This window comes from Leptodactylus fuscus, chromosome 3 (genome assembly GCF_031893055.1).
Source record: "Leptodactylus fuscus isolate aLepFus1 chromosome 3, aLepFus1.hap2, whole genome shotgun sequence".
Classification (NCBI taxonomy): domain Eukaryota; kingdom Metazoa; phylum Chordata; class Amphibia; order Anura; family Leptodactylidae; genus Leptodactylus; species Leptodactylus fuscus.
In genome coordinates, this window is record NC_134267.1 from 234,290,308 (window position 1) to 234,314,982 (window position 24,675).

Genomic DNA, 24,675 nt, shown 5'->3' on the forward strand with positions numbered 1-24,675 from the left:
GTATATACAGAATATATATTTCTTGTATACGGTATCTATAGTATGGTATATACAGTATATATATTTCTTGTATACGGTATCTATAGTATGGTATATACAGTATATATATATATGTAGTTCTTGTATACAGTATGTATAGTATGGTATATATATATATATATATATATATATATATATATATGTAGTTCTTGTATACAGTATCTATAGTATGGTATATATAGTATGGTATATACAGTATATATATATATAGTTCTTGTATACAGTATCTATAGTATGGTATATATATATATTTCTTGTATACGGTATCTATAGTATGGTATATACAGTATATATATATATATATATATATATATATATGTAGTTCTTGTATACAGTATGTATAGTATGGTGTATATATATATATATATATATATATATATATATATATATATATATATATGTAGTTCTTGTATACAGTATCTATAGTATGGTATATATAGTATGGTATATACAGTATATATATATATATATATATATATATATATATATATATATATATACAGTCCTATGAAAAAGTTTGGGCACCCCTATTAATCTTAATCATTTTTAGTTCTAAATATTTTGGTGTTTGCAACAGCCATTTCAGTTTGATATATCTAATATCTGATGGACACAGTAATATTTCAGGACTGAAATGAGGTTTATTGTACTAACAGAAAATGTGCAATATGCATTAAACCAAAATTTGACCGGTGCAAAAGTATGGGCACCTCAACAGAAAAGTGACATTAATATTTAGTAGATCCTCCTTTTGCAAAGATAACAGCCTCTAGTCGCTTCCTGTAGCTTTTAATCAGTTCCTGGATCCTGGATGAAGGTATTTTGGACCATTTCTTTCTACAAAACAATTCAAGTTCAGTTAAGTTAGATGGTCGCCGAACATGGACAGCCCGCTCTCAAATGATCTGAAAACAAAGATTGTTCAACATAGTTGTTCAGGGGAAGGATACAAAACGTTGTCTCAGAGATTTAACCTGTCAGTTTCCACTGTGAGGAACATAGTAAGGAAATGGAAGACCACAGGGACAGTTCTTGTTAAGCCCAGAAGTGGCAGGCCAAGAAAAATATCAGAAAGGCAGAGAAGAAGAATGGTGAGAACAGTCAAGGACAATCCACAGACCACCTCCAAAGAGCTGCAGCATCATCTTGCTGCAGATGGTGTCACTGTGCATCAGTCAGCAATACAGCGCACTTTGCACAAGGAGAAGCTGTATGGGAGAGTGATGAGAAAGAAGCCGTTTCTGCACGCACGCCACAAATAGAGTTGCCTGAGGTATGAAAAAGCACATTTGGACAAGTCAGCTTCATTTTGGAAACAAAAATTGAGTTGTTTGGTTATAAAAAAAGGCGTTATGCATGGCGTCCAAAAAGAAACAGCATTCCAAGAAAAAAACATGCTACCCACTGTAAAATTTGGTGGAGGTTCCATCATGCTTTGGGGCTGTGTGGCCAATGCCGGCATCGGGAATCTTGTTAAAGTTGAGGGTCGCATGGATTCCACTCAGTATCAGCAGATTCTTGAGAATAATGTTCAAGAATCAGTGACGAAGTTGAAGTTACGCCGGGGATGGATATTTCAGCAAGACGATGATCCAAAACACCGCTCCAAATCAACTCAGGCATTCATGCAGAGGAACAATTACAATGTTCTGGAATGGCCATCCCAGTCCCCAGACCTGAATATCATTGAACATCTGTGGGATGATTTGAAGCGGGCTGTCCATGCTCGGCGACCATCTAACTTAACTGATCTTGAATTGTTTGTCCAAAATACCTTTATCCAGGATCCAGGAACTGATTAAAATCTACAGGAAGCGACTAGAGGCTGTTATCTTTGCAAAAGGAGGATCTACTAAATATTAATGTCACTTTTCTGTTGAGGTGCCCATACTTTTGCACCGGTCAAATTTTGGTTTAATGCATATTGCACATTTTCTGTTAGTACAATAAACCTCATTTCAATCCTGAAATATTACTGTGTCCATCAGTTATTAGATATATCAAACTGAAATGGCTGCTGCAAACACCAAAATATTTAGAACTAAAAATGATTAAGATTAATAGGGGTGCCCAAACTTTTTCATAGGACTGTATATATATATATATATATATATATATATATATAGTTCTTGTATACAGTATCTATAGTATGGTATATATATATAGTTCTTGTATACAGTATCTATAGAATGGTATATATAGTATGGTATATACAGTATATATATATATATATATATATATATATATATATATAATTCTTGTATACAGTATCTATAGTGTGGTATATACATATATATTATGATATATATGTGTAGCTCTTGTATATAGTATCTATAGTATGGTATATATAGAATATATATTTCTTGCATACAGTATCTATAGTATGGTATATATATATGAATAGTTCTTGTATACAGTATGTATAGTATGGTATATATATAGTTCTTGTATACCGTATCTATACTATGGTATATATATAGTTCTTGTATACAGTATCTATAGTATGGTATATATATAGTTCTTGTATACAGTATGTATAGTATGGTGTATATATAGTTCTTGTATACAGTATCTATAGTAAGGTATATATATATATATATATATATATATATATATATATATAGTTCTTGTATACAGTATAGTATGGTATATATAGTTCTTGTATACAGTATAGTATGGTATATATAGTTCTTGTATACAGTATAGTATGGTGTATATATAGTTCTTGTATACAGTATAGTATGGTATATATATAGTTCTTGTATACAGTATAGTATGGTATATATAGTTCTTGTATACAGTATAGTATGGTATATATAGTTCTTGTATACAGTATAGTATGGTATATATATAGTTCTTGTATACAGTATAGTATGATATATATAGTTCTTGTATACAGTATAGTATGGTATATATAGTTCTTGTATAGAGTATAGTATGGTATATATAGTTCTTGTATACAGTATAGTATGGTATATATATAGTTCTTGTATACAGTATGTATAGTATGGCGTATATATAGTTCTTGTATACAGTATAGTATGGTATATATAGTTCTTGTATACAGTATAGTATGGTGTATATATAGTTCTTGTATACAGTATAGTATGGTATATATATAGTTCTTGCATACAGTATAGCATGGTGTATATATAGTTATTGTATACAGTATAGTATGGTGTATATATAGTTCTTGTATACAGTATAGTATGGTATATATATAGTTCTTGCATACAGTATAGTATGGTATATATATAGTTCTTGTATACAGTATAGTATGGTGTATATATAGTTCTTGTATACAGTATAGTATGGTATATATATAGTTCTTGCATACAGTATGTATAGTATGGTATATATATAGTTCTTGCATACAGTATAGTATGGTATATATAGTTCTTGTATACAGTATAGTATGGTATATATATAGTTCTTGCATACAGTATAGTATGGTGTATATATAGTTCTTGTATACAGTATAGTATGGTATATATATAGTTCTTGCATACAGTATGTATAGTATGGTGTATATATAGTTCTTGTATACAGTATAGTATGGTGTATATATAGTTCTTGTATACTGTATAGTATGGTGTATATATAGTTCTTGTATACAGTATAGTATGGTATATATAGTTCTTGTATACAGTATAGTATGGTATATATATAGTTCTTGTATACAGTATAGTATGGTATATATATAGTTCTTGTATACAGTATAGTATGGTATATATAGTTCTTGTATACAGTATAGTATGGTATATATATATAGTTCTTGTATACAGTATAGTATGGTATATATATAGTTCTTGTATACAGTATAGTATGGTATATATATAGTTCTTGTATACAGTATAGTATGGTATATATAGTTCTTGTATACAGTATAGTATGGTGTATATATAGTTCTTGTATACAGTATAGTATGGTATATATATAGTTCTTGTATACAGTATAGTATGGTATATATATATAGTTCTTGTATACAGTATAGTATGGTATATATAGTTCTTGTATACAGTATAGTATGGTATATATAGTTCTTGTATACAGTATAGTATGGTGTATATATAGTTCTTGTATACAGTATAGTATGGTATATATATAGTTCTTGCATACAGTAAGTATAGTATGGTGTATATATAGTTCTTGTATACAGTATAGTATGGTATATATAGTTCTTGTATACAGTATAGTATGGTATATATATAGTTCTTGTATACAGTATAGTATGGTATATATATAGTTCTTGTATACAGTATAGTATGGTATATATATAGTTCTTGTATACAGTATAGTATGGTATATATAGTTCTTGTATACAGTATGTATAGTATGGTGTATATATAGTTCTTGTATACAGTATAGTATGGTATATATAGTTCTTGTACACAGTATAGTATGGTATATATATAGTTCTTGCATACAGTATAGTATGGTGTATATATAGTTCTTGTATACAGTATAGTATGGTATATATAGTTCTTGTATACAGTATAGTATGGTATATATAGTTCTTGTATACAGTATAGTATGGTATATATAGTTCTTGTATACAGTATAGTATGGTATATATATAGTTCTTGCATACAGTATGTATAGTATGGTATATATAGTTCTTGTATACAGTATAGTATGGTATATATAGTTCTTGTATACAGTATAGTATGGTATATATAGTTCTTGTATACAGTATAGTATGGTATATATAGTTCTTGTATACAGTATAGTATGGTATATATAGTTCTTGTATACAGTATAGTATGGTATATATAGTTCTTGTATACAGTATAGTATGGTGTATATATAGTTCTTGTATACAGTATAGTATGGTATATATATAGTTCTTGTATACAGTATAGTATGGTGTATATATAGTTCTTGTATACAGTATAGTATGGTGTATATATAGTTCTTGTATACAGTATAGTATGGTATATATATAGTTCTTGTATACAGTATAGTATGGTGTATATATAGTTCTTGTATACAGTATAGTATGGTATATATATAGTTCTTGTATACAGTATAGTATGGTATATATAGTTCTTGTATACAGTATAGTATGGTATATATATAGTTCTTGTATACAGTATAGTATGGTATATATATAGTTCTTGTATACAGTATAGTATGGTATATATATAGTTCTTGTATACAGTATAGTATGGTATATATATAGTTCTTGTATACAGTATAGTATGGTGTATATATAGTTCTTGTATACAGTATAGTATGGTATATATATAGTTCTTGCATACAGTATGTATAGTATGGTGTATATATAGTTCTTGTATACAGTATAGTATGGTGTATATATAGTTCTTGTATACAGTATAGTATGGTATATATATAGTTCTTGTATACAGTATAGTATGGTATATATATAGTTCTTGTATACAGTATAGTATGGTATATATATAGTTCTTGTATACAGTATAGTATGGTATATATATAGTTCTTGTATACAGTATAGTATGGTGTATATATAGTTCTTGTATACAGTATAGTATGGTATATATATAGTTCTTGCATATAGTATGTATAGTATGGTGTATATATAGTTCTTGTATACAGTATAGTATGGTGTATATATAGTTCTTGTATACAGTATAGTATGGTATATATATAGTTCTTGCATACAGTATGTATAGTATGGTGTATATATAGTTCTTGTATACAGTATAGTATGGTGTATATATAGTTCTTGTATACAGTATAGTATGGTATATATATAGTTCTTGTATACAGTATAGTATGGTATATATATAGTTCTTGTATACAGTATAGTATGGTATATATATAGTTCTTGTATACAGTATAGTATGGTGTATATATAGTTCTTGTATACAGTATAGTATGGTATATATATAGTTCTTGCATATAGTATGTATAGTATGGTGTATATATAGTTCTTGTATACAGTATAGTATGGTGTATATATAGTTCTTGTATACAGTATAGTATGGTATATATATAGTTCTTGCATACAGTATGTATAGTATGGTGTATATATAGTTCTTGTATACAGTATAGTATGGTGTATATATAGTTCTTGTATACAGTATAGTATGGTATATATATAGTTCTTGTATACAGTATAGTATGGTATATATATAGTTCTTGTATACAGTATAGTATGGTATATATATAGTTCTTGTATACAGTATAGTATGGTATATATATAGTTCTTGTATACAGTATAGTATGGTGTATATATAGTTCTTGTATACAGTATAGTATGGTATATATATAGTTCTTGCATATAGTATGTATAGTATGGTGTATATATAGTTCTTGTATACAGTATAGTATGGTGTATATATAGTTCTTGTATACAGTATAGTATGGTATATATATAGTTCTTGTATACAGTATGTATAGTATGGCACATATATATATAGCTCCTGTCAGCACACTGTGTAGGTCGGAGCCTGTGACTGTATGTAGACATATTACCCCTCCCCCATACGGGGCCGCGCCTCACCGGGGTAGAAGTGAGGGCAAATCACTGACAGCCCACAGTGCAGAGCCCCGGGCACAGGACACAGACATGGCCGCCAAGCGCTTCGTGCTCTTCGATCTGGGGGGAGTGCTGCTCACCCCCGGGCCGCAGGCGGCCTTCAGGAGGCTGGAGGAGAAGCTCGGCCTGCCCGGGTGAGTGACGGGGGCACCGGGGTCCGCGCCTGGCATACGGGGTCACGTGGTACAGCGCTGTCTGATAGGGGGCGACGTAACAGGGTGGTCATGTGACAAGTATAGGCGGGAAGGCTGTGGTGTCTGGTCATGTGACCACACTGACTGAGGGGTTAGGATTGGAAAGTGTGAGGGGCTGTGACTATGTGTAGTGTATGAGGGGAGGGGGATATATGACAGGCTGTGTATAGTATATGAGGGGAGGGGGGAGATGTGACAGGCTGTGTATAGTGTATGAGGGGAGGGGGAGATGTGACAGGCTGTGTATAGTGTATGAGGGGAGGGGGAGATGTGACAGGCTGTGTATAGTGTATGAGGGGAGGGGGAGATGGGACAGACAGTGTATAGTATATGAGGGGAGGGGGAGATGTGACAGGCGGTGTATAGTGTATGAGGGGAGGGGGAGATGTGACAGGCTGTGTATAGTGTATGAGGGGAGGGGGAGATGGGACAGACAGTGTATAGTATATGAGGGGAGGGGGAGATGTGACAGGCGGTGTATAGTATATGAGGGGAGGGGGAGATGTGACAGGCTGTGTATAGTGTATGAGGGGAGGGGGAGATGGGACAGACAGTGTATAGTATATGAGGGGAGGGGGAGATGTGACAGGCGGTGTATAGTATATGAGGGGAGGGGGAGATGTGACAGGCGGTGTATAGTATATGAGGGGAGGGGGAGATGTGACAGGCGGTGTATAGTATATGAGGGGAGGGGGGTTGTGACAGGCTGTGTATAGTGTATGAGGGGAGGGGGAGATGTGACAGGCGGTGTATAGTATATGAGGGGAGGGGGGTTGTGACAGGCTGTGTATAGTGTATGAGGGGAGGGGGAGATGTGACAGGCGGTGTATAGTATATGAGGGGAGGGGGAGATGTGACAGGCTGTGTATAGTGTATGAGGGGAGGGGGAGATGGGACAGACAGTGTATAGTATATGAGGGGAGGGGGAGATGTGACAGGCGGTGTGTAGTATATGAGGGGAGGGGGAGATGTGACAGGCGGTGTATAGTATATGAGGGGAGGGGGAGATGTGACAGGCTGTGTATAGTGTATGAGGGGAGGGGGAGATGGGACAGACAGTGTATAGTATATGAGGGGAGGGGGAGATGTGACAGGCGGTGTATAGTATATGAGGGGAGGGGGAGATGTGACAGGCGGTGTATAGTATATGAGGGGAGGGGGAGATGTGACAGGCGGTGTATAGTATATGAGGGGAGGGGGGTTGTGACAGGCTGTGTATAGTGTATGAGGGGAGGGGGGAGATGTGACAGGCGGTGTATAGTATATGAGGGGAGGGGGGTTGTGACAGGCTGTGTATAGTGTATGAGGGGAGGGGGAGATGTGACAGGCGGTGTATAGTATATGAGGGGAGGGGGGATGTGACAGGCGGTGTGTAGTATATGAGGGGAGGGGGGATGTGACAGGCGGTGTGTAGTATATGAGGGGAGGGGGAGATGTGACAGGCTGTGTATAGTGTATGAGGGGAGGGGGAGATGGGACAGACAGTGTATAGTATATGAGGGGAGGGGGAGATGTGACAGGCGGTGTATAGTATATGAGGGGAGGGGGAGATGTGACAGGCGGTGTATAGTATATGAGGGGAGGGGGGTTGTGACAGGCTGTGTATAGTGTATGAGGGGAGGGGGAGATGTGACAGGCGGTGTATAGTATATGAGGGGAGGGGGGTTGTGACAGGCTGTGTATAGTGTATGAGGGGAGGGGGAGATGTGACAGGCGGTGTATAGTGTATGAGGGGAGGGGGAGATGTGACAGGCGGTGTATAGTGTATGAGGGGAGGGGGAGATGTGACAGGCGGTGTATAGTATATGAGGGGAGGGGGGATGTGACAGGCGGTGTGTAGTATATGAGGGGAGGGGGAGATGTGACAGGCGGTGTATAGTGTATGAGGGGATGGGGAGATGTGACAGGCTGTGTATAGTATATGAGGGGAGGGGGAGATGTGACAGGCTGTGTATAGTATATGAGGGGAGGGGGGATGTGACAGTCGGTGTATAGTATATGAGGGGAGGGGGGATGTGACAGTCGGTGTATAGTATATGAGGGGAGGGGGGATGTGACAGGCGGTGTATAGTATATGAGGGGAGGGGGGATGTGACAGGCGGTGTATAGTATATGAGGGGAGGGGGGATGTGACAGGCGGTGTGTAGTATATGAGGGGAGGGGGAGATGTGACAGGCTGTGTATAGTATATGAGGGGAGGGGGGATGTGACAGGCGGTGTGTAGTATATGAGGGGAGGGGGGATGTGACAGGCTGTGTATAGTGTATGAGGGGAGGGGAGTTGTGACAGGCGGTGTATAGTATATGAGGGGAGGGGGGATGTGACAGGCGGTGTATATGGGGAGGGGGAGATGTGACAGTCGGTGTATAGTATATGAGGGGAGGGGGAGATGTGACAGGCGGTGTATAGTGTATGAGGGGAGGGGGAGATGTGACAGGCTGTGTATAGTATATGAGGGGAGGGGGGATGTGACAGGCGGTGTATAGTGTATGAGGGGAGGGGGAGATGTGACAGGCGGTGTATAGTATGTGAGGGGAGGGGGAGATGTGACAGGCGGTGTATAGTGTATGAGGGGAGGGGGGAGTTGTGACAGGCTGTGTATAGTATATGAGGGGAGGGGGGATGTGACAGGCGGTGTGTAGTATATGAGGGGAGGGGGAGATGTGACAGGCGGTGTATAGTGTATGAGGGGATGGGGAGATGTGACAGGTTGTGTATAGTATATGAGGGGAGGGGGAGATGTGACAGGCTGTGTATAGTATATGAGGGGAGGGGGGATGTGACAGTCGGTGTATAGTATATGAGGGGAGGGGGAGATGTGACAGGCGGTGTGTAGTATATGAGGGGAGGGGGGATGTGACAGGCGGTGTATAGTATATGAGGGGAGGGGGGATGTGACAGGCGGTGTATAGTATATGAGGGGAGGGGGGATGTGACAGGCGGTGTATAGTATATGAGGGGAGGGGGGATGTGACAGGCGGTGTGTAGTATATGAGGGGAGGGGGAGATGTGACAGGCGGTGTATAGTGTATGAGGGGATGGGGAGATGTGACAGGCTGTGTATAGTATATGAGAGGAGGGGGGATGTGACAGGCTGTGTATAGTGTATGAGGGGAGGGGAGGTGTGACAGGCGGTGTATAGTATATGAGGGGAGGGGGAGATGTGACAGGCGGTGTATAGTGTATGAGGGGAGGGGGAGATGTGACAGGCTGTGTATAGTATATGAGGGGAGGGGGGATGTGACAGGCGGTGTGTAGTATATGAGGGGAGGGGGGATGTGACAGGCTGTGTATAGTGTATGAGGGGAGGGGAGTTGTGACAGGCGGTGTATAGTATATGAGGGGAGGGGGGATGTGACAGGCGGTGTATAGTGTATATGGGGAGGGGGAGATGTGACAGTCGTTGTATAGTATATGAGGGGAGGGGGAGATGTGACAAGCGGTGTATAGTGTATGAGGGGAGGGGGAGATGTGACAGGCTGTGTATAGTATATGAGGGGAGGGGGGATGTGACAGGCGGTGTATATGGGGAGGGGGAGATGTGACAGTCGGTGTATAGTATATGAGGGGAGGGGGAGATGTGACAGGCGGTGTATAGTGTATGAGGGGAGGGGGAGATGTGACAGGCTGTGTATAGTATATGAGGGGAGGGGGGATGTGACAGGCGGTGTATAGTGTATGAGGGGAGGGGGAGATGTGACAGGCGGTGTATAGTATGTGAGGGGAGGGGGAGATGTGACAGGCGGTGTATAGTGTATGAGGGGAGGGGGAGTTGTGACAGGCTGTGTATAGTATATGAGGGGAGGGGGGATGTGACAGGCGGTGTGTAGTATATGAGGGGAGGGGGAGATGTGACAGGCGGTGTATAGTGTATGAGGGGATGGGGAGATGTGACAGGTTGTGTATAGTATATGAGGGGAGGGGGAGATGTGACAGGCTGTGTATAGTATATGAGGGGAGGGGGGATGTGACAGTCGGTGTATAGTATATGAGGGGAGGGGGGATGTGACAGGCGGTGTATAGTATATGAGGGGAGGGGGGATGTGACAGGCGGTGTATAGTATATGAGGGGAGGGGGGATGTGACAGGCGGTGTATAGTATATGAGGGGAGGGGGGATGTGACAGGCGGTGTGTAGTATATGAGGGGAGGGGGAGATGTGACAGGCGGTGTATAGTGTATGAGGGGATGGGGAGATGTGACAGGCTGTGTATAGTATATGAGGGGAGGGGGGATGTGACAGGCTGTGTATAGTGTATGAGGGGAGGGGAGGTGTGACAGGCGGTGTATAGTATATGAGGGGAGGGGGAGATGTGACAGGCGGTGTATAGTGTATGAGGGGAGGGGGAGATGTGACAGGCTGTGTATAGTATATGAGGGGAGGGGGGATGTGACAGGCGGTGTGTAGTATATGAGGGGAGGGGGGATGTGACAGGCTGTGTATAGTGTATGAGGGGAGGGGAGTTGTGACAGGCGGTGTATAGTGTATATGGGGAGGGGGAGATGTGACAGTCGTTGTATAGTATATGAGGGGAGGGGGAGATGTGACAAGCGGTGTATAGTGTATGAGGGGAGGGGGGATGTGACAGGCGGTGTATAGTGTATATGGGGAGGGGGAGATGTGACAGTCGTTGTATAGTATATGAGGGGAGGGGGAGATGTGACAAGCGGTGTATAGTGTATGAGGGGAGGGGGAGATGTGACAGGCTGTGTATAGTATATGAGGGGAGGGGGGATGTGACAGGCGGTGTATAGTATATGAGGGGAGGGGGAGATGTGACAGTCGGTGTATAGTATATGAGGGGAGGGGGAGATGTGACAGGCGGTGTATAGTGTATGAGGGGAGGGGGAGATGTGACAGTCGGTGTATAGTATATGAGGGGAGGGGGAGATGTGACAGTCGGTGTATAGTATATGAGGGGAGGGGGGGATGTGACAGGCGGTGTATAGTATATGAGGGGAGGGGGAATGTGACAGGCGGTGTATAGTATATGAGGGGAGGGGGAGATGTGACAGGCGGTGTATAGTGTATGAGGGGAGGGGGAGATGTGACAGTCGGTATATAGTATATGAGGGGAGGGGGAGATGTGACAGTCGGTGTATAGTATATGAGGGGAGGGGGGGATGTGACAGGCGGTGTATAGTATATGAGGTGAGGGGGGATGTGACAGGCGGTGTATAGTATATGAGGGGAGGGGGAGATGTGACAGGCTGTGTATAGTGTATGAGGGGAGGGGGGATGTGACAGGCAGTGTATAGTGTATATGGGGAGGGGGGGGTTGACAGGCAGTGTATAGTGTATATGGGGAGGGGGGGGTTGACAGGCAGTGTATAGTATATGAGGGGAGGGGGGATGTGACAGGCTGTGTATAGTGTATGAGGGGAGGGGGGATGTGACAGGCAGTGTATAGTATATGAGGGGAGGGGGAGATGTGACAGGCGGTGTATAGTATATGAGGGGAGGGGGGAGATGTGACAGGCGGTGTATAGTGTATGAGGGGAGGGGGAGATGTGACAGGCTGTGTATAGTATATGAGGGGAGGGGGGATGTGACAGGCGGTGTATAGTATATGAGAGGAGGGGGGATGTGACAGGCTGTGTATAGTGTATGAGGGGAGGGGGGATGTGACAGGCAGTGTATAGTATATGAGGGGAGGGGGGATGTGACAGACAGTATATAGTATATGAGGGGAGGGGGAGATGTGACAGGCGGTGTATAGTATATGAGGGGAGGGGGTATGTGACAGGCTGTGTATAGTGTATGAGGGGAGGGGGGATGTAACGGGCAGTGTATAATATATGAGGGGAGGGGGGATGTGACAGGCAGTGTATAGTGTATATGGGGAGGGGGGGATGTGACAGGCAGTGTATAGTATATGAGGGGAGGGGGGATGTGACACACTATACACAGCCTATGAGGGGAGGGGGGATGTGACAGGCAGTGTATAGTATATGAGGGGAGGGGGAGATATGACAGGCAGTGTATAGTATATGAGGGGAGGGGGGAGATGTGACAGGTGGTGTATAGCATATGAGGGGAGGGGGAGATGTGACAGGCGGTGTATAGTATATGAGGGAAGGGGGAGATGTGACAGGCGGTGTATAGTATATGAGGGGAGGAAGAGATGTGACAGGTGGTGTATAGTATATAAGGGGAGGGGGAGATGTGACAGGCAGTATAGTATATGAGGGGAGGGGGAGATATGACAGGCGGTGTATAGTATATGAGGGGAGGGGGGATGTGACAGGCTGTGTATAGTGTATGAGGGGAGGGGGGATGTGACAGGCAGTGTATAGTATATGAGGGGAGGGGGGATGTGACAGGCTGTGTATAGTGTATGAGGGGAGGGGGATGTGACAGGCAGTGTATAGTATATGAGGGGAGGGGGAGATGTGACAGGCGGTGTATAGTATATGAGGGGAGGGGGAGATGTGACAGGCGGTGTATAGTATATGAGGGGAGGAAGAGATGTGACAGGTGGTGTATAGTATATAAGGGGAGGGGGAGATGTGACAGGTGGTGTATAGTATATGAGGGGAGGGGGAGATATGACAGGCGGTGTATAGTATATGAGGGGAGGGGGGGATGTGACAGGCTGTGTATAGTATATGAGGGGAGGGGGGGATGTGACAGACAGTGTATAGTATATGAGGGGAGGGGGGGATGTGACAGGCTGTGTATAGTATATGAGGGGAGGGGGAGATGTGACAGGCTGTGTATAGTATATGAGGGGAGATGTGACAGGCAGTGTATAGTATATATGGGGAGGGGGAGATGTGACAGGCAGTGTATAGTATATGAGGGGAGGGGGAGATGTGACAGGCAGTGTATAGTATATGAGGGGAGATGTGACAGGCAGTGTATAGTATATATGGGGAGGGGGAGATGTGACAGGCAGTGTATAGTGTATATGGGGAGGGGGGGATGTGACAGGCAGTGTATAGTATATGAGGGGAGGGGGAGATGTGACAGGCAGTGTATAGTATATATGGGGAGGGGGGGATGTGACAGGCAGTATATAGTATATATGGGGAGGGGGGGATGTGACAGGCAGTATATAGTATATAAGGGGAGGGGGAGATGTGACAGACAGTGTATAGTATATGAGGGAAGGGGGAGATGTGACAGGCAGTATAGTATATAAGGGGAGGGGGAGATGTGACAGGCAGTGTATAGTATATGAGGGGAGGGGGAAATGTAACAGGCAGTGTATAGTATATATGGGGAGGGGGAGATGTGACAGGCAGTGTATAGTATATGAGGGGAGGGGGGATGTGACAGGCAGTGTATAGTATATGAGGGGAGGGGGAGATGTGACAGGCAGTGTATAGTATATATGGGGAGGGGGGGATGTGACAGGCAGTATATAGTATATATGGGGAGGGGGGATGTGACAGGCAGTATATAGTATATAAGGGGAGGGGGAGATGTGACAGGCTGTATATAGTATATGAGGGAAGGGGGAGATGTGACAGGCGATATATAGTATATGAGGGGAGGGGGGGATGTGACAGACAGTATATAGTATATGAGGGGAGGGGGGATGTGACAGGCAGTGTATAGTATATGAGGAGAGGGGGAGATGTGACAGGCAGTATATAGTATATGAGGGGAGGGGGGATGTGACAGGCAGTGTATAGTATATAAGGGGAGGAAGAGATGTGACAGGCGGTGTATAGTATATGAGGGGAGGGGGAGATGCATACCTCCCAACCGTCCCGATTTCCGCGGGACATTCACGATTCCGGTGACATGTCCCGCGGTCCCGGTTGAAGGGAGGTATGTCCTGATTTCAACTCAGATCTGCGTCCTCTGGACACATACGCGGCTGAAGCAAGGAGCTGTCACAGGTCAGCTCCTCGCTTCACCGCTGCCGCCCGCTACTGGCTTGTAGACGCGATGTGATGACGTCACATCAAGTCTACAACTGTGCACCAGTGAGAGAGAGAGAGGCGCGCAGAGTGCAGCGGGGGAACGAGGAGAAGGTAAGTGTAATGTGGAGGGGGAACGTGAAACTGGGGGCAGATGAAGGAGAGGACGGCATGACACTGGGGCAGAGATGTGGGGACATGAATCTGGGGGCAGAGATGGAGAGGACATGAATCTGGGGGCAGAGATGGGGGGACATGAATCTGGGGGCAGAGATGGAGGGACATGAATCTGGGGGCAGAGATGGAGAGGACATGATTCTGGGAGCAGAGATGGGGGAACATGAATCTGGGGGCAGAGATGGGGGGGACATGAATCTGGGGACAGAGATGTGGAGACATGAATCTGGGGGCAGAGATGGGGGACATGAATCTGGGGGCCGAGATGGAGAGGACATGATTCTGGGGGCAGAGATGGAGGGGACATGAATCTGGGGGCAGAGATGGAGGGGACATGAATCATCTGGGGGCAGAGATGGGGGGACATGAATCTGGGGGAAGAGATGGAGGGGACATGAATCTGGGGGCAGAGATGGAGGGGACATGAATCTGGGGGCAGAGATGGAGGAGACATGAATCTGGGGGCAGAGATGGGGGGACATGAATCTGGGGGCAGAGATGGAGGGGACATGAATCTGGGGGCAGAGATGGAGGGGACATGAATCTGGGGGCAGAGATGGAGGTGGGACATGAAACTGGGGGCAGATGAAGGGTGTATATGAAACTGGGGGAGAGATAAAGGGGGACATATAATTTACGGGTGACTGTAGGAGGATTATACCGTGTGGGGGGCACATGAAAAATTAAAGAGAATGGGCGGAGTCAACACAAAAGTGGGCGGGGCTAAATTTGCAGCACGCCGCACATTTTGTCCCTCTTTCAGTTCTTCGACAGTTGGGAGGTATGGAGATGTGACAGGCAGTATATAGTATATGAGGGGAGGGGGGATATGACAGGCGGGGTATAGTATATGAGGGGAGATGTGACAGGCGGTGTATAGTATATGAGGGGAGGGGGAGATGTGACAGGCAGTATATAGTATATGAGGGGAGGGGGGATGTGACAGGCGGGGTATAGTATATGAGGGGAGGGGGAGATGTGACAGGCAGTATATAGTATATGAGGGGAGGGGGGATGTGACAGGCGGGGTATAGTATATGAGGGGAGATGTGACAGGCGGTGTATAGTATATGAGGGGAGGGGGAGATGTGACAGGCAGTATATAGTATATGAGGGGAGGGGGGATGTGACAGGCGGTGTATAGTATATGAGGGGAGGGGGAGATGTGACAGGCAGTGTATAGTGTATGAGGGGAGGGGGGATGTGACAGGCAGTATATAGTATATGAGGGGAGGGGGGATGTGACAGGCGGTGTATAGTATATATGGGGAGGGGGAGATGTGACAGGCTGTGTATAGTATATATGGGGAGGGGGAGATGTGACAGGCAGTGTATAGTATTAGCTGTGGATATTCCATAAATGTCCTCTAGATGTGGCTCCCACTTCTCGTACCCCCTCAGCTTATCTCATACACAGGGTCCGCGATGTCTGTCCAAAGGCCACTGGAAATGGGAAGGCGTCTCCACAGCTCCTTATTGTTTTCTATGGACATTCCATAGGACTTATGTGGATTTGCCATAATTCTCTGAAACAGAAAAGCCCCTCTCATGATCTGAGTGTAATGGTCGAGGGAACGATAAAATACAAATAAGGCCGTGTTCATATTAGCACCGTGACTTTATTCTTAAATGGAGTCTGTCATTGCAACTGCTTTCCGTGCCAGGTTCACTAAAGGAATATTATAGTGTGGTGGGGCCATATCTTCTCCTGCAGTAAACTAAGCAGGTGCACCTTGGGGGAGCGGGAAAGACATCTGCATTAGGTCTGATAAAAAGGAGATCACTTCAGAATCAAAAGGATCTCACTATGGCCCATAATAAGTGGACAGTGTTCCCTCTCTGGGAGCTGCATATCACAGAGCTCATTTGTATATTGATATCTTGGCAGTGATGCACATACATAACCTATATACAATGCCTTGTGAAATTATTCGGCCCCCTTGAACTTTTCAACCTTTTGCCACATTTCAGGCTTCAAACGTAAAGATATCAAATTTATTTTTTTGGGGGAAGAATGAACAACAAGTGGGACACAATGGTGAAGTGGAACGAAATTTATTGGATATTTTAAACTTTTTAAAAAGATAAAAAACTGAAAAGTGGGGCTTGCAAAATTATTCGGCCCCTTTACTTTGCAGCAAACTCACTCTGTTCAGTTCAGATCTCTGAATGATCCAATGTTGTCCTAAATGACTGATGATGATAAATAGAATCCACCGGTGTAACCAAGTCTCCGTATAAATGCACCTGCTCTGTGATAGGCTCAGCGTTCTGTTTAAAGCGCAGAGAGCATCATGAAGACCAAGGAACACATCAAGCAGGTCCCAGATACTGTTGTGGAGAAGTTTAAAGGGGTATTCCCATCACGCTTGTTCACCAACCTGCAGGCTGTGTGCTCTCTTCACTTCCTGGTTTTCTCGGCACATTGGTGGGCAGGGTTTCACTTGCTCTTCTATGTTTGCAGTCAGTAATGAGGGATTGGTTGTAAGTGAATTACAGTATGAAGCTGATGTTGCAGAGCTGGATTTGAGTTAGTTTGTAATACATACAGAGGTACCGGACTCTTTATCTCAGCCCTTATCAGCCAAATTCAATTAAACTGACTGATAAGTGGAGGAGCAGGAGATAAAACAGCTCAGAAATCCCGGAGCTCTCACCTCCTCCCTCCCCTATCTAAGGAGCTCCGTTGCTTGTCTGTGGCAGACATACACAGCTCAGAGCTGCTCCCAGCACTCAGCCCCTGAGCAGATAAGCTCAGGGGGGACTGAGCAGATAAACTCAGAACTGGCCCCATGGTCATGGAAACACATGTAAACAATGAAGTGAATAAATTAATATAGCAGCCAAATAAAGCAGTTTTGATAAAGCAATGTATTTAGAAAAAGTCTTATATCCACATATACTAGCAGTATAGATAGGATCCTTGTGATGGGACAACCGCTTTAAAGCCGGATTTGGATACAAAAAGATTTCCCAAGATTTAAACATCCCAAGGAGCAGTGTGCAAGCAATCCTATTGAAATGGAAGGAGTATCAGACCACTGCAAATCTACCAAGACCCGGCCGTCCCTCTAAACAAGGAGAAGACTGATCAAAGATGCAGCCAAGAGGCCCAGGATCACTCTGGATGAACTGCAGGGATCTACAGCTGAGGTGGGAGACCTGTCCATAGGACAACAATCAGTCGTACACTGCACAAATCTGCCCTTTATGGAAGAGTGGCAAGAAGAAAGACATTTCTCAAAGATATCCATAAAAAGTCTGGTGTAAAGTTTTCCACAAGCCACCAGGGAGACACCAAACATGTGGAAGAAGGCGCTCTGGTCAGATGAAACCAAAATCCAACTTTTTGGCCACAATGCAAAACGATATATTTGGTGTAAAAGCATCACAGCTCATCCTCCTGAACACACCCTGATCCCCACTGTCCCACATGGTGGGGGCAGCATCATGGTTTGGGCTTTTCTTCAGCAGGGACAGGGAAGATGGTTAAAATTGATGGTAAGATGGATGGAGCCAAATACAGGACCATTCTGGAGGAAAACCTGTAGGAGTCTGCAAAAGACCTGAGACTGGGGCGGAGATTTATCTTCCAAGACAATGATCCAAAACATAAAGCAAAATCTACATTGGAATGGTTCACAAATAAACGTATCCAGGCGTTAGAATGGCCAAGTCACAGTCCAGACCTGAATCCAATCGAGAATCTGTGGAAAGAGCTGATGCTGCTGTTCACAAACGTCTCCATCCAACCTCACTGAGCTCCAGCTGTTCTGCAAGGAAGAATGGGCAAGAATTTCAGTCTCTCCATGTGCAAAACTGATAGAGACAAACGGCGAGCGACTTGTAGCTGTAATCGCAGAAAAAGGTGGCGCTACAAAGTATTAACATAAGGGGGCTGAATACTTTTGCAAGGCACTGTATCTGGGCTGACAGATTCCCCTTAACAGAGCCATGGCAGCCTTGACCTCTCGTCTACTGGATGAATCCTGAGCCATCCCATTGGCTTCCATCAAGTTACTTTTTTAATGGCAAGTACATGTTTGCAGTCTACGCTAATCTTATAGTCAAGAAGCAAAAGTAACACTGACAGAACGTAACCTAGTACCAATGTGAACAACGCCTGACTCTCCTTCTTTGCTGTGTTTACAGAGTGAAAGCCAATAGGCACTGAAATGGTTATGAATAATGTAAAAACATCACAAGATATCACCTGTGCAAATAAGGAAAAAATACACCGCTATCTTGTAAAGTCTAAAACAAACTCTCCTGAGATTCCTTATCAAACTGGTTTACACAAGGACTTCTATATATAGTATACAGCAAATTCTCAAGTGACTTGTATGGTCGGGCTCAGGGCATCTCTGGTTGCTCCAAATTACTGAGGGTCATCAAAACCAGCATGTCACCCCAGCCCTGCAGTTAGATAGGTTACTGGCACCAGAACCAGCATATCGCCCCAGCCCTGCAGATAAATAGGTTAGTGTCACCAGAACCAGCATATCACCCCAGCCCTGCAGATAAATAGGTTAGTGTCACCAGATCCAAAAATATCACCCCAGCCCTGCAGATAGATAGGTTACTGTCACCAGAACCAGTATATCACCCCAGCCCTGCAGATAGGTTAGTGTCACCAGAACCAGCATATCACCCCAGCCCTGCAGATAGATAGGTTACTGTCACCAGTACCAGTATATCACCCCAGCCCTGCAGATAGATAGGTTATTGTCACCAGACCCAGCATATCACTCCAGCCCTGCAGATAGATAGGTTACTGTCACCAGAAACCAGTATATCACCCCAGCCCTGCAGATAGATAGGTTATAGTCACCAGAACCAGCATATCACCCCAGCCCTGCAGATAAATAGGTTAGTGTCACCAGACCCAAAAATATCACCCCAACCCTGCAGATAGATAGGTTACTGTCACCAGAACCAGTATATCACCCCAGCCCTGCAGATAGGTTAGTGTCACCAGAACCAGCATATCACCCCAGCCCTGCAGATAGATAGGTTACTGTCACCAGTACCAGTATATCACCCCAGCCCTGCAGATAGATAGGTTACTGTCACCAGACCCCAGCATATCACCCCAGCCCTGCAGATAGATAGGTTAGTGTCACCAGACCCAGAATATCACCCCAGCCCTGCAGATAGATAGGTTACTGTCACCAGAACCAGTATATCACCCCAGCCCTGCAGATAGATAGGTTAGTGTCACCAGACCCAGAATATCACCCCAGCCCTGCAGATAGATAGGTTACTGTCACCAGAACCAGCATATCACCCCAGCCCTGCAGATAGATAGGTTAGTGTCACCAGAACCAGTATATCACCCCAGCCCTGCAGATAGATAGGTTAGTGTCACCAGAACCAGCATATCACCCCAGCCCTGCAGATAGATAGGTTACTGTCACCAGACCCAGTATATCACCCCAGTCCTGCAGATAGATAGGTTACTGTCACCAGAAACCAGTATATCACCCCAGCCCTGCAGATAGATAGGTTATAGTCACCAGAACCAGCATATCACCCCAGCCCTGCGGATAGATAGGTTAGTGTCACCAGAACCAGGATATCACCCCAGCCATGCAGATAGATAGGTTAGTGTCACCAGAACCAGCATATCACCCCAGTCCTGCAGATAGATAGGTTACTGTCACCAGAACCAGTATATCACCCCAGCCCTGCAGATAGGTTAGTGTCACCAGACCCAAAAATATCACCCCAACCCTGCAGATAGATAGGTTACTGTCACCAGAACCAGTATATCACCCCAGCCCTGCAGATAGGTTAGTGTCACCAGAACCAGCATATCACCCCAGCCCTGCAGATAGATAGGTTACTGTCACCAGTACCAGTATATCACCCCAGCCCTGCAGATAGATAGGTTACTGTCACCAGACCCCAGCATATCACCCCAGCCCTGCAGATAGATAGGTTAGTGTCACCAGACCCAGAATATCACCCCAGCCCTGCAGATAGATAGGTTACTGTCACCAGAACCAGTATATCACCCCAGCCCTGCAGATAGATAGGTTAGTGTCACCAGACCCAGAATATCACCCCAGCCATGCAGATAGATAGGTTACTGTCACCAGAACCAGCATATCACCCCAGCCCTGCAGATAGATAGGTTAGTGTCACCAGAACCAGTATATCACCCCAGCCCTGCAGATAGATAGGTTAGTGTCACCAGAACCAGCATATCACCCCAGCCCTGCAGATAGATAGGTTACTGTCACCAGACCCAGTATATCACCCCAGTCCTGCAGATAGATAGGTTACTGTCACCAGAAACCAGTATATCACCCCAGCCCTGCAGATAGATAGGTTATAGTCACCAGAACCAGCATATCACCCCAGCCCTGCGGATAGATAGGTTAGTGTCACCAGAACCAGGATATCACCCCAGCCCTGCAGATAGATAGGTTAGTGTCACCAGAACCAGCATATCACCCCAGTCCTGCAGATAGATAGGTTACTGTCACCAGAGACCAGTATATCACCCCAGCCCTGCAGATAGATAGGTTAGTGTCACCAGAACCAGCATATCACCCCAGTCCTGCAGATAGATAGGTTACTGTCACCAGAGACCAGTATATCACCCCAGCCCTGCAGATAGATAGGTTATAGTCACCAGAACCAGCATATCACCTTAGCCCTGCAGATAGATAGGTTAGTGTCACCAGAACCAGCATATCACCCCAGCCCTGCGGATAGATAGGTTAGTGTCACCAGAACCAGCATATCACCCCAGCCCTGCAGATAGATAGGTTAGTGTCACCAGAACCAGCATATCACCCCAGCCATGCAGATAGATAGGTTAGTGTCACCAGAACCAGTATATCACCCCAGCCCTGCAGATAGATAGGTTAGTGTCACCAGAACCAGTATATCACCCCAGCCCTGCAGATAGATAGGTTAGTGTCACCAGAACCAGCATATCACCCCAGCCCTGCAGATAGATAGGTTACTGTCACCAGACCCAGTATATCACCCCAGTCCTGCAGATAGATAGGTTACTGTCACCAGAAAACGCTTTTTCCTGATCCCTTTGAAGCTGTCTACCATGCTGTGTGCCACATTTATCAAGTGTCTTAGACGGTTTTCTGTCTTGACCGAAAAGGGGGAGTGACCTCCTAGGAAATGGGTGTGACCTCATGGGAAAGGGGCGTGACTTACAATAAATGTAGCGCTACCTTTTAAGACAACTAATAGGAAAGGTACAGTCAGACTAGATACTCTAAGAATACAACAGATTTCTCAAACAGCCTCAGACACTGTGATAAATCTGGTGCAGACACTGTGATAAATCTGGTGCAGACACTGTGATAAATCTGGTGCAGACACTGATAAATCTGGTGCAGACACTGTGATAAATCTGGTGCAGACACTGATAAATCTGGTGCAGACACTGTGATAAATCTGGTGTAGTTTAGCACTGACTAGTCTACATTTGCATTGCCTAGCTTTTAGACTGTATTAGTAAATCTGGGTCACTGTCTTTCACTTACAGGGGATTCCTTCTGAATGTGTTTGTGAAGAGTGGACCAGATGGAGCGTTTGCCCGGGCTGAGAGAGGACAGATACCATTCTCTCAGGTAAGGTGGTGGCCCTGGTGTTCTGGAAACCTAGCGTATAATATGTATGAGCTGTATAAACGACCCGATGTGTACTGATGATGGATTTGGCACACACAGTACACTTTTGGCAGTGCCATTGGCAAAGCCTGGCACCATCAGTCAAGGCCAGGGGAAATCATGGGGCAGGGTTTAGTAGTGAAAACCAGAGTGCTTGTTAATATTGGGACCATGGAGGATCAGTAGTTAGCACTGTGGTCCTGGGTTCGAATCCAGCCAAGAATAACCTATACGAGAAGTTTGTATGTTCTCCCTGTATCTGCGTAGGTTTCCTCCGGGTACTCCGATTTCCTCCCCCTCTCTAAAGTCATACTGATAGGGATTGTAGATTGTGGGACAGTGACGGACAATGTCAGTAATATATATACTTATACATCCTCCTATATAAACCAAAGCAAAAAGCCCCCAATCAGAGCGATTGCAAAGCCGCCCATACACATTACCAGCAATGTCAACGGGCGCCCCGCGGCGAACTATTGACATGGGACTCCCCCACCCCCCGGCCGACACCGAAGACCACGACCGACCAACACCTCCCATCTACATTCCTGCACGCATTATTATGCTTCATGGTGGCCCCTGCACACAGTATTATGTCCCATAGTGGCCCCTGCACACAGTATTATGTCCCATAGTGGCCCCTGCACACAGTATTATGCCCCACAGTGACTCCTGCAAACAGTATTATGCCCCATAGTGGCCCCTGCACACAGTATTATGTCCCATAGTGGCCCCTGCACACAGTATTATGTCCCATAGTGGCCCCTGCACACAGTATTATGCCCCATAGTGGCCCCTGCACACAGTATTATACCCCATAGTGGCCCCTGCACACAGTAATATGCCCCATAGTGGCCCCTACACACAGTATTATGTCCCATAGTGGCCCCTGCACACAGTATTATCCCCCATAGTGGCCCCTGCACACAGTATTATACCCCATAGTGGCTCCTGCACACAGTATTATCCCCCATAGTGGCCCCTGCACACAGTATTATGTCCCATAGTGTCCCCTGCACACAGTATTATGCCCCATAGTGGCCCCTGCACACAGTATTATGTCCCATAGTGGCCCCTGCCCACAGTATAATGTCCCATAGTGGCCCCTGCACACAGTATTATGCCCCATAGTGGCCCCTCCACACAGTATTATCCCCCATAGTGGCCCCTGTACACAGTATTATGTCCCATAGTGGCCCCTGCACACAGTATTATGCCCCATAGTGGCCCCTGCACACAGTATTATGCCCCATAGTGGCCCCTGCACACAGTATTATGTCCCATAGTGGCCCCTGCCCACAGTATAATGTCCCATAGTGGCCCCTGCCCACAGTATTATCCCCCATAGTGGCCCCTGCACACAGTATTATGTCCCATAGTGGTCCCTGCACACAGTATTATCCCCCATAGTGACCCCTGCACACAGTATTATGTCCCATAGTGGCCCCTGCACACAGTATTATGCCCCATAGTGGCCCCTGCACACAGTATTATGTCCCATAGTGGCCCCTGCACACAGTATTATGCCCCATAGTGGCCCCTGCACACAGTATTATGTCCAATAGTGGCCCCTGCTCACAGTATTATGTCCCATAGTGGCCCCTGCACACAGTATTATGTCCAATAGTGGCCCCTGCACACAGTATTATGCCCCATAGTGGCCCCTGCACACAGTATTATGCCCCATGGTGGACACCCATAAACAATTATTATACTCTGCAATCTTTTCAGACCCAGAATATAATAATCGGAGACCCAGAGGAGGATACATAAAAAACATAAAAATCACTGTTACTTATCTCTCCCTGCCTCTGCAGCACTCCCCGCAGACAGCGGCCATCTTCAATGACTTCCAGGACATCACGTGACCCGGGGGCCTGCGTCGCGATGCACAAGCACACAGGCCCCAGTCACGTGATGTCAGGGACTTCACTGAAGTAGACCTGAAGCCTGTCTGGAGCTTAGAGAGGTAAGTAACAGTATTTTTTATGTTCTCTTACCTCTCCCGGACCTCCGATCAGTATTATTATACTCAGGGGTCTATTAATAATATTTGTGGGTCCCGCGGTGTTACTTACCGATCCCAGCCCCTGCCAGGATCAGTAAGTAAATGGGGCCCATTACCGTCTGGAGTAACTGCAGCCGGCAATGGCCTATTAACAAAAAATAAACGCAGTGGTAGCGGCTGTCGCCGGGCCCCCTAATGTCAATGGGCCCTGTGGCAGCCT

At 44.8% G+C, this 24,675-nt stretch overlaps 1 protein-coding gene across 1 annotated transcript in view; it reads left to right on the forward strand.

Annotated features, from left to right (window-relative positions):
• The first annotated feature begins 6,542 nt into the window (after positions 1 to 6,542).
• Positions 6,543 to 24,675, forward strand: part of EPHX2 (epoxide hydrolase 2) — a 70,973-nt gene continuing 52,840 nt past the window's right edge. The window contains exons 1-2 of the mRNA XM_075269324.1: positions 6,543 to 6,696; positions 22,324 to 22,408. Coding sequence (XP_075125425.1) covers positions 6,593 to 6,696; positions 22,324 to 22,408 — 189 coding nt within the window. The 5' untranslated portion in view covers positions 6,543 to 6,592. The remainder of the gene's footprint in view (positions 6,697 to 22,323; positions 22,409 to 24,675) is intronic.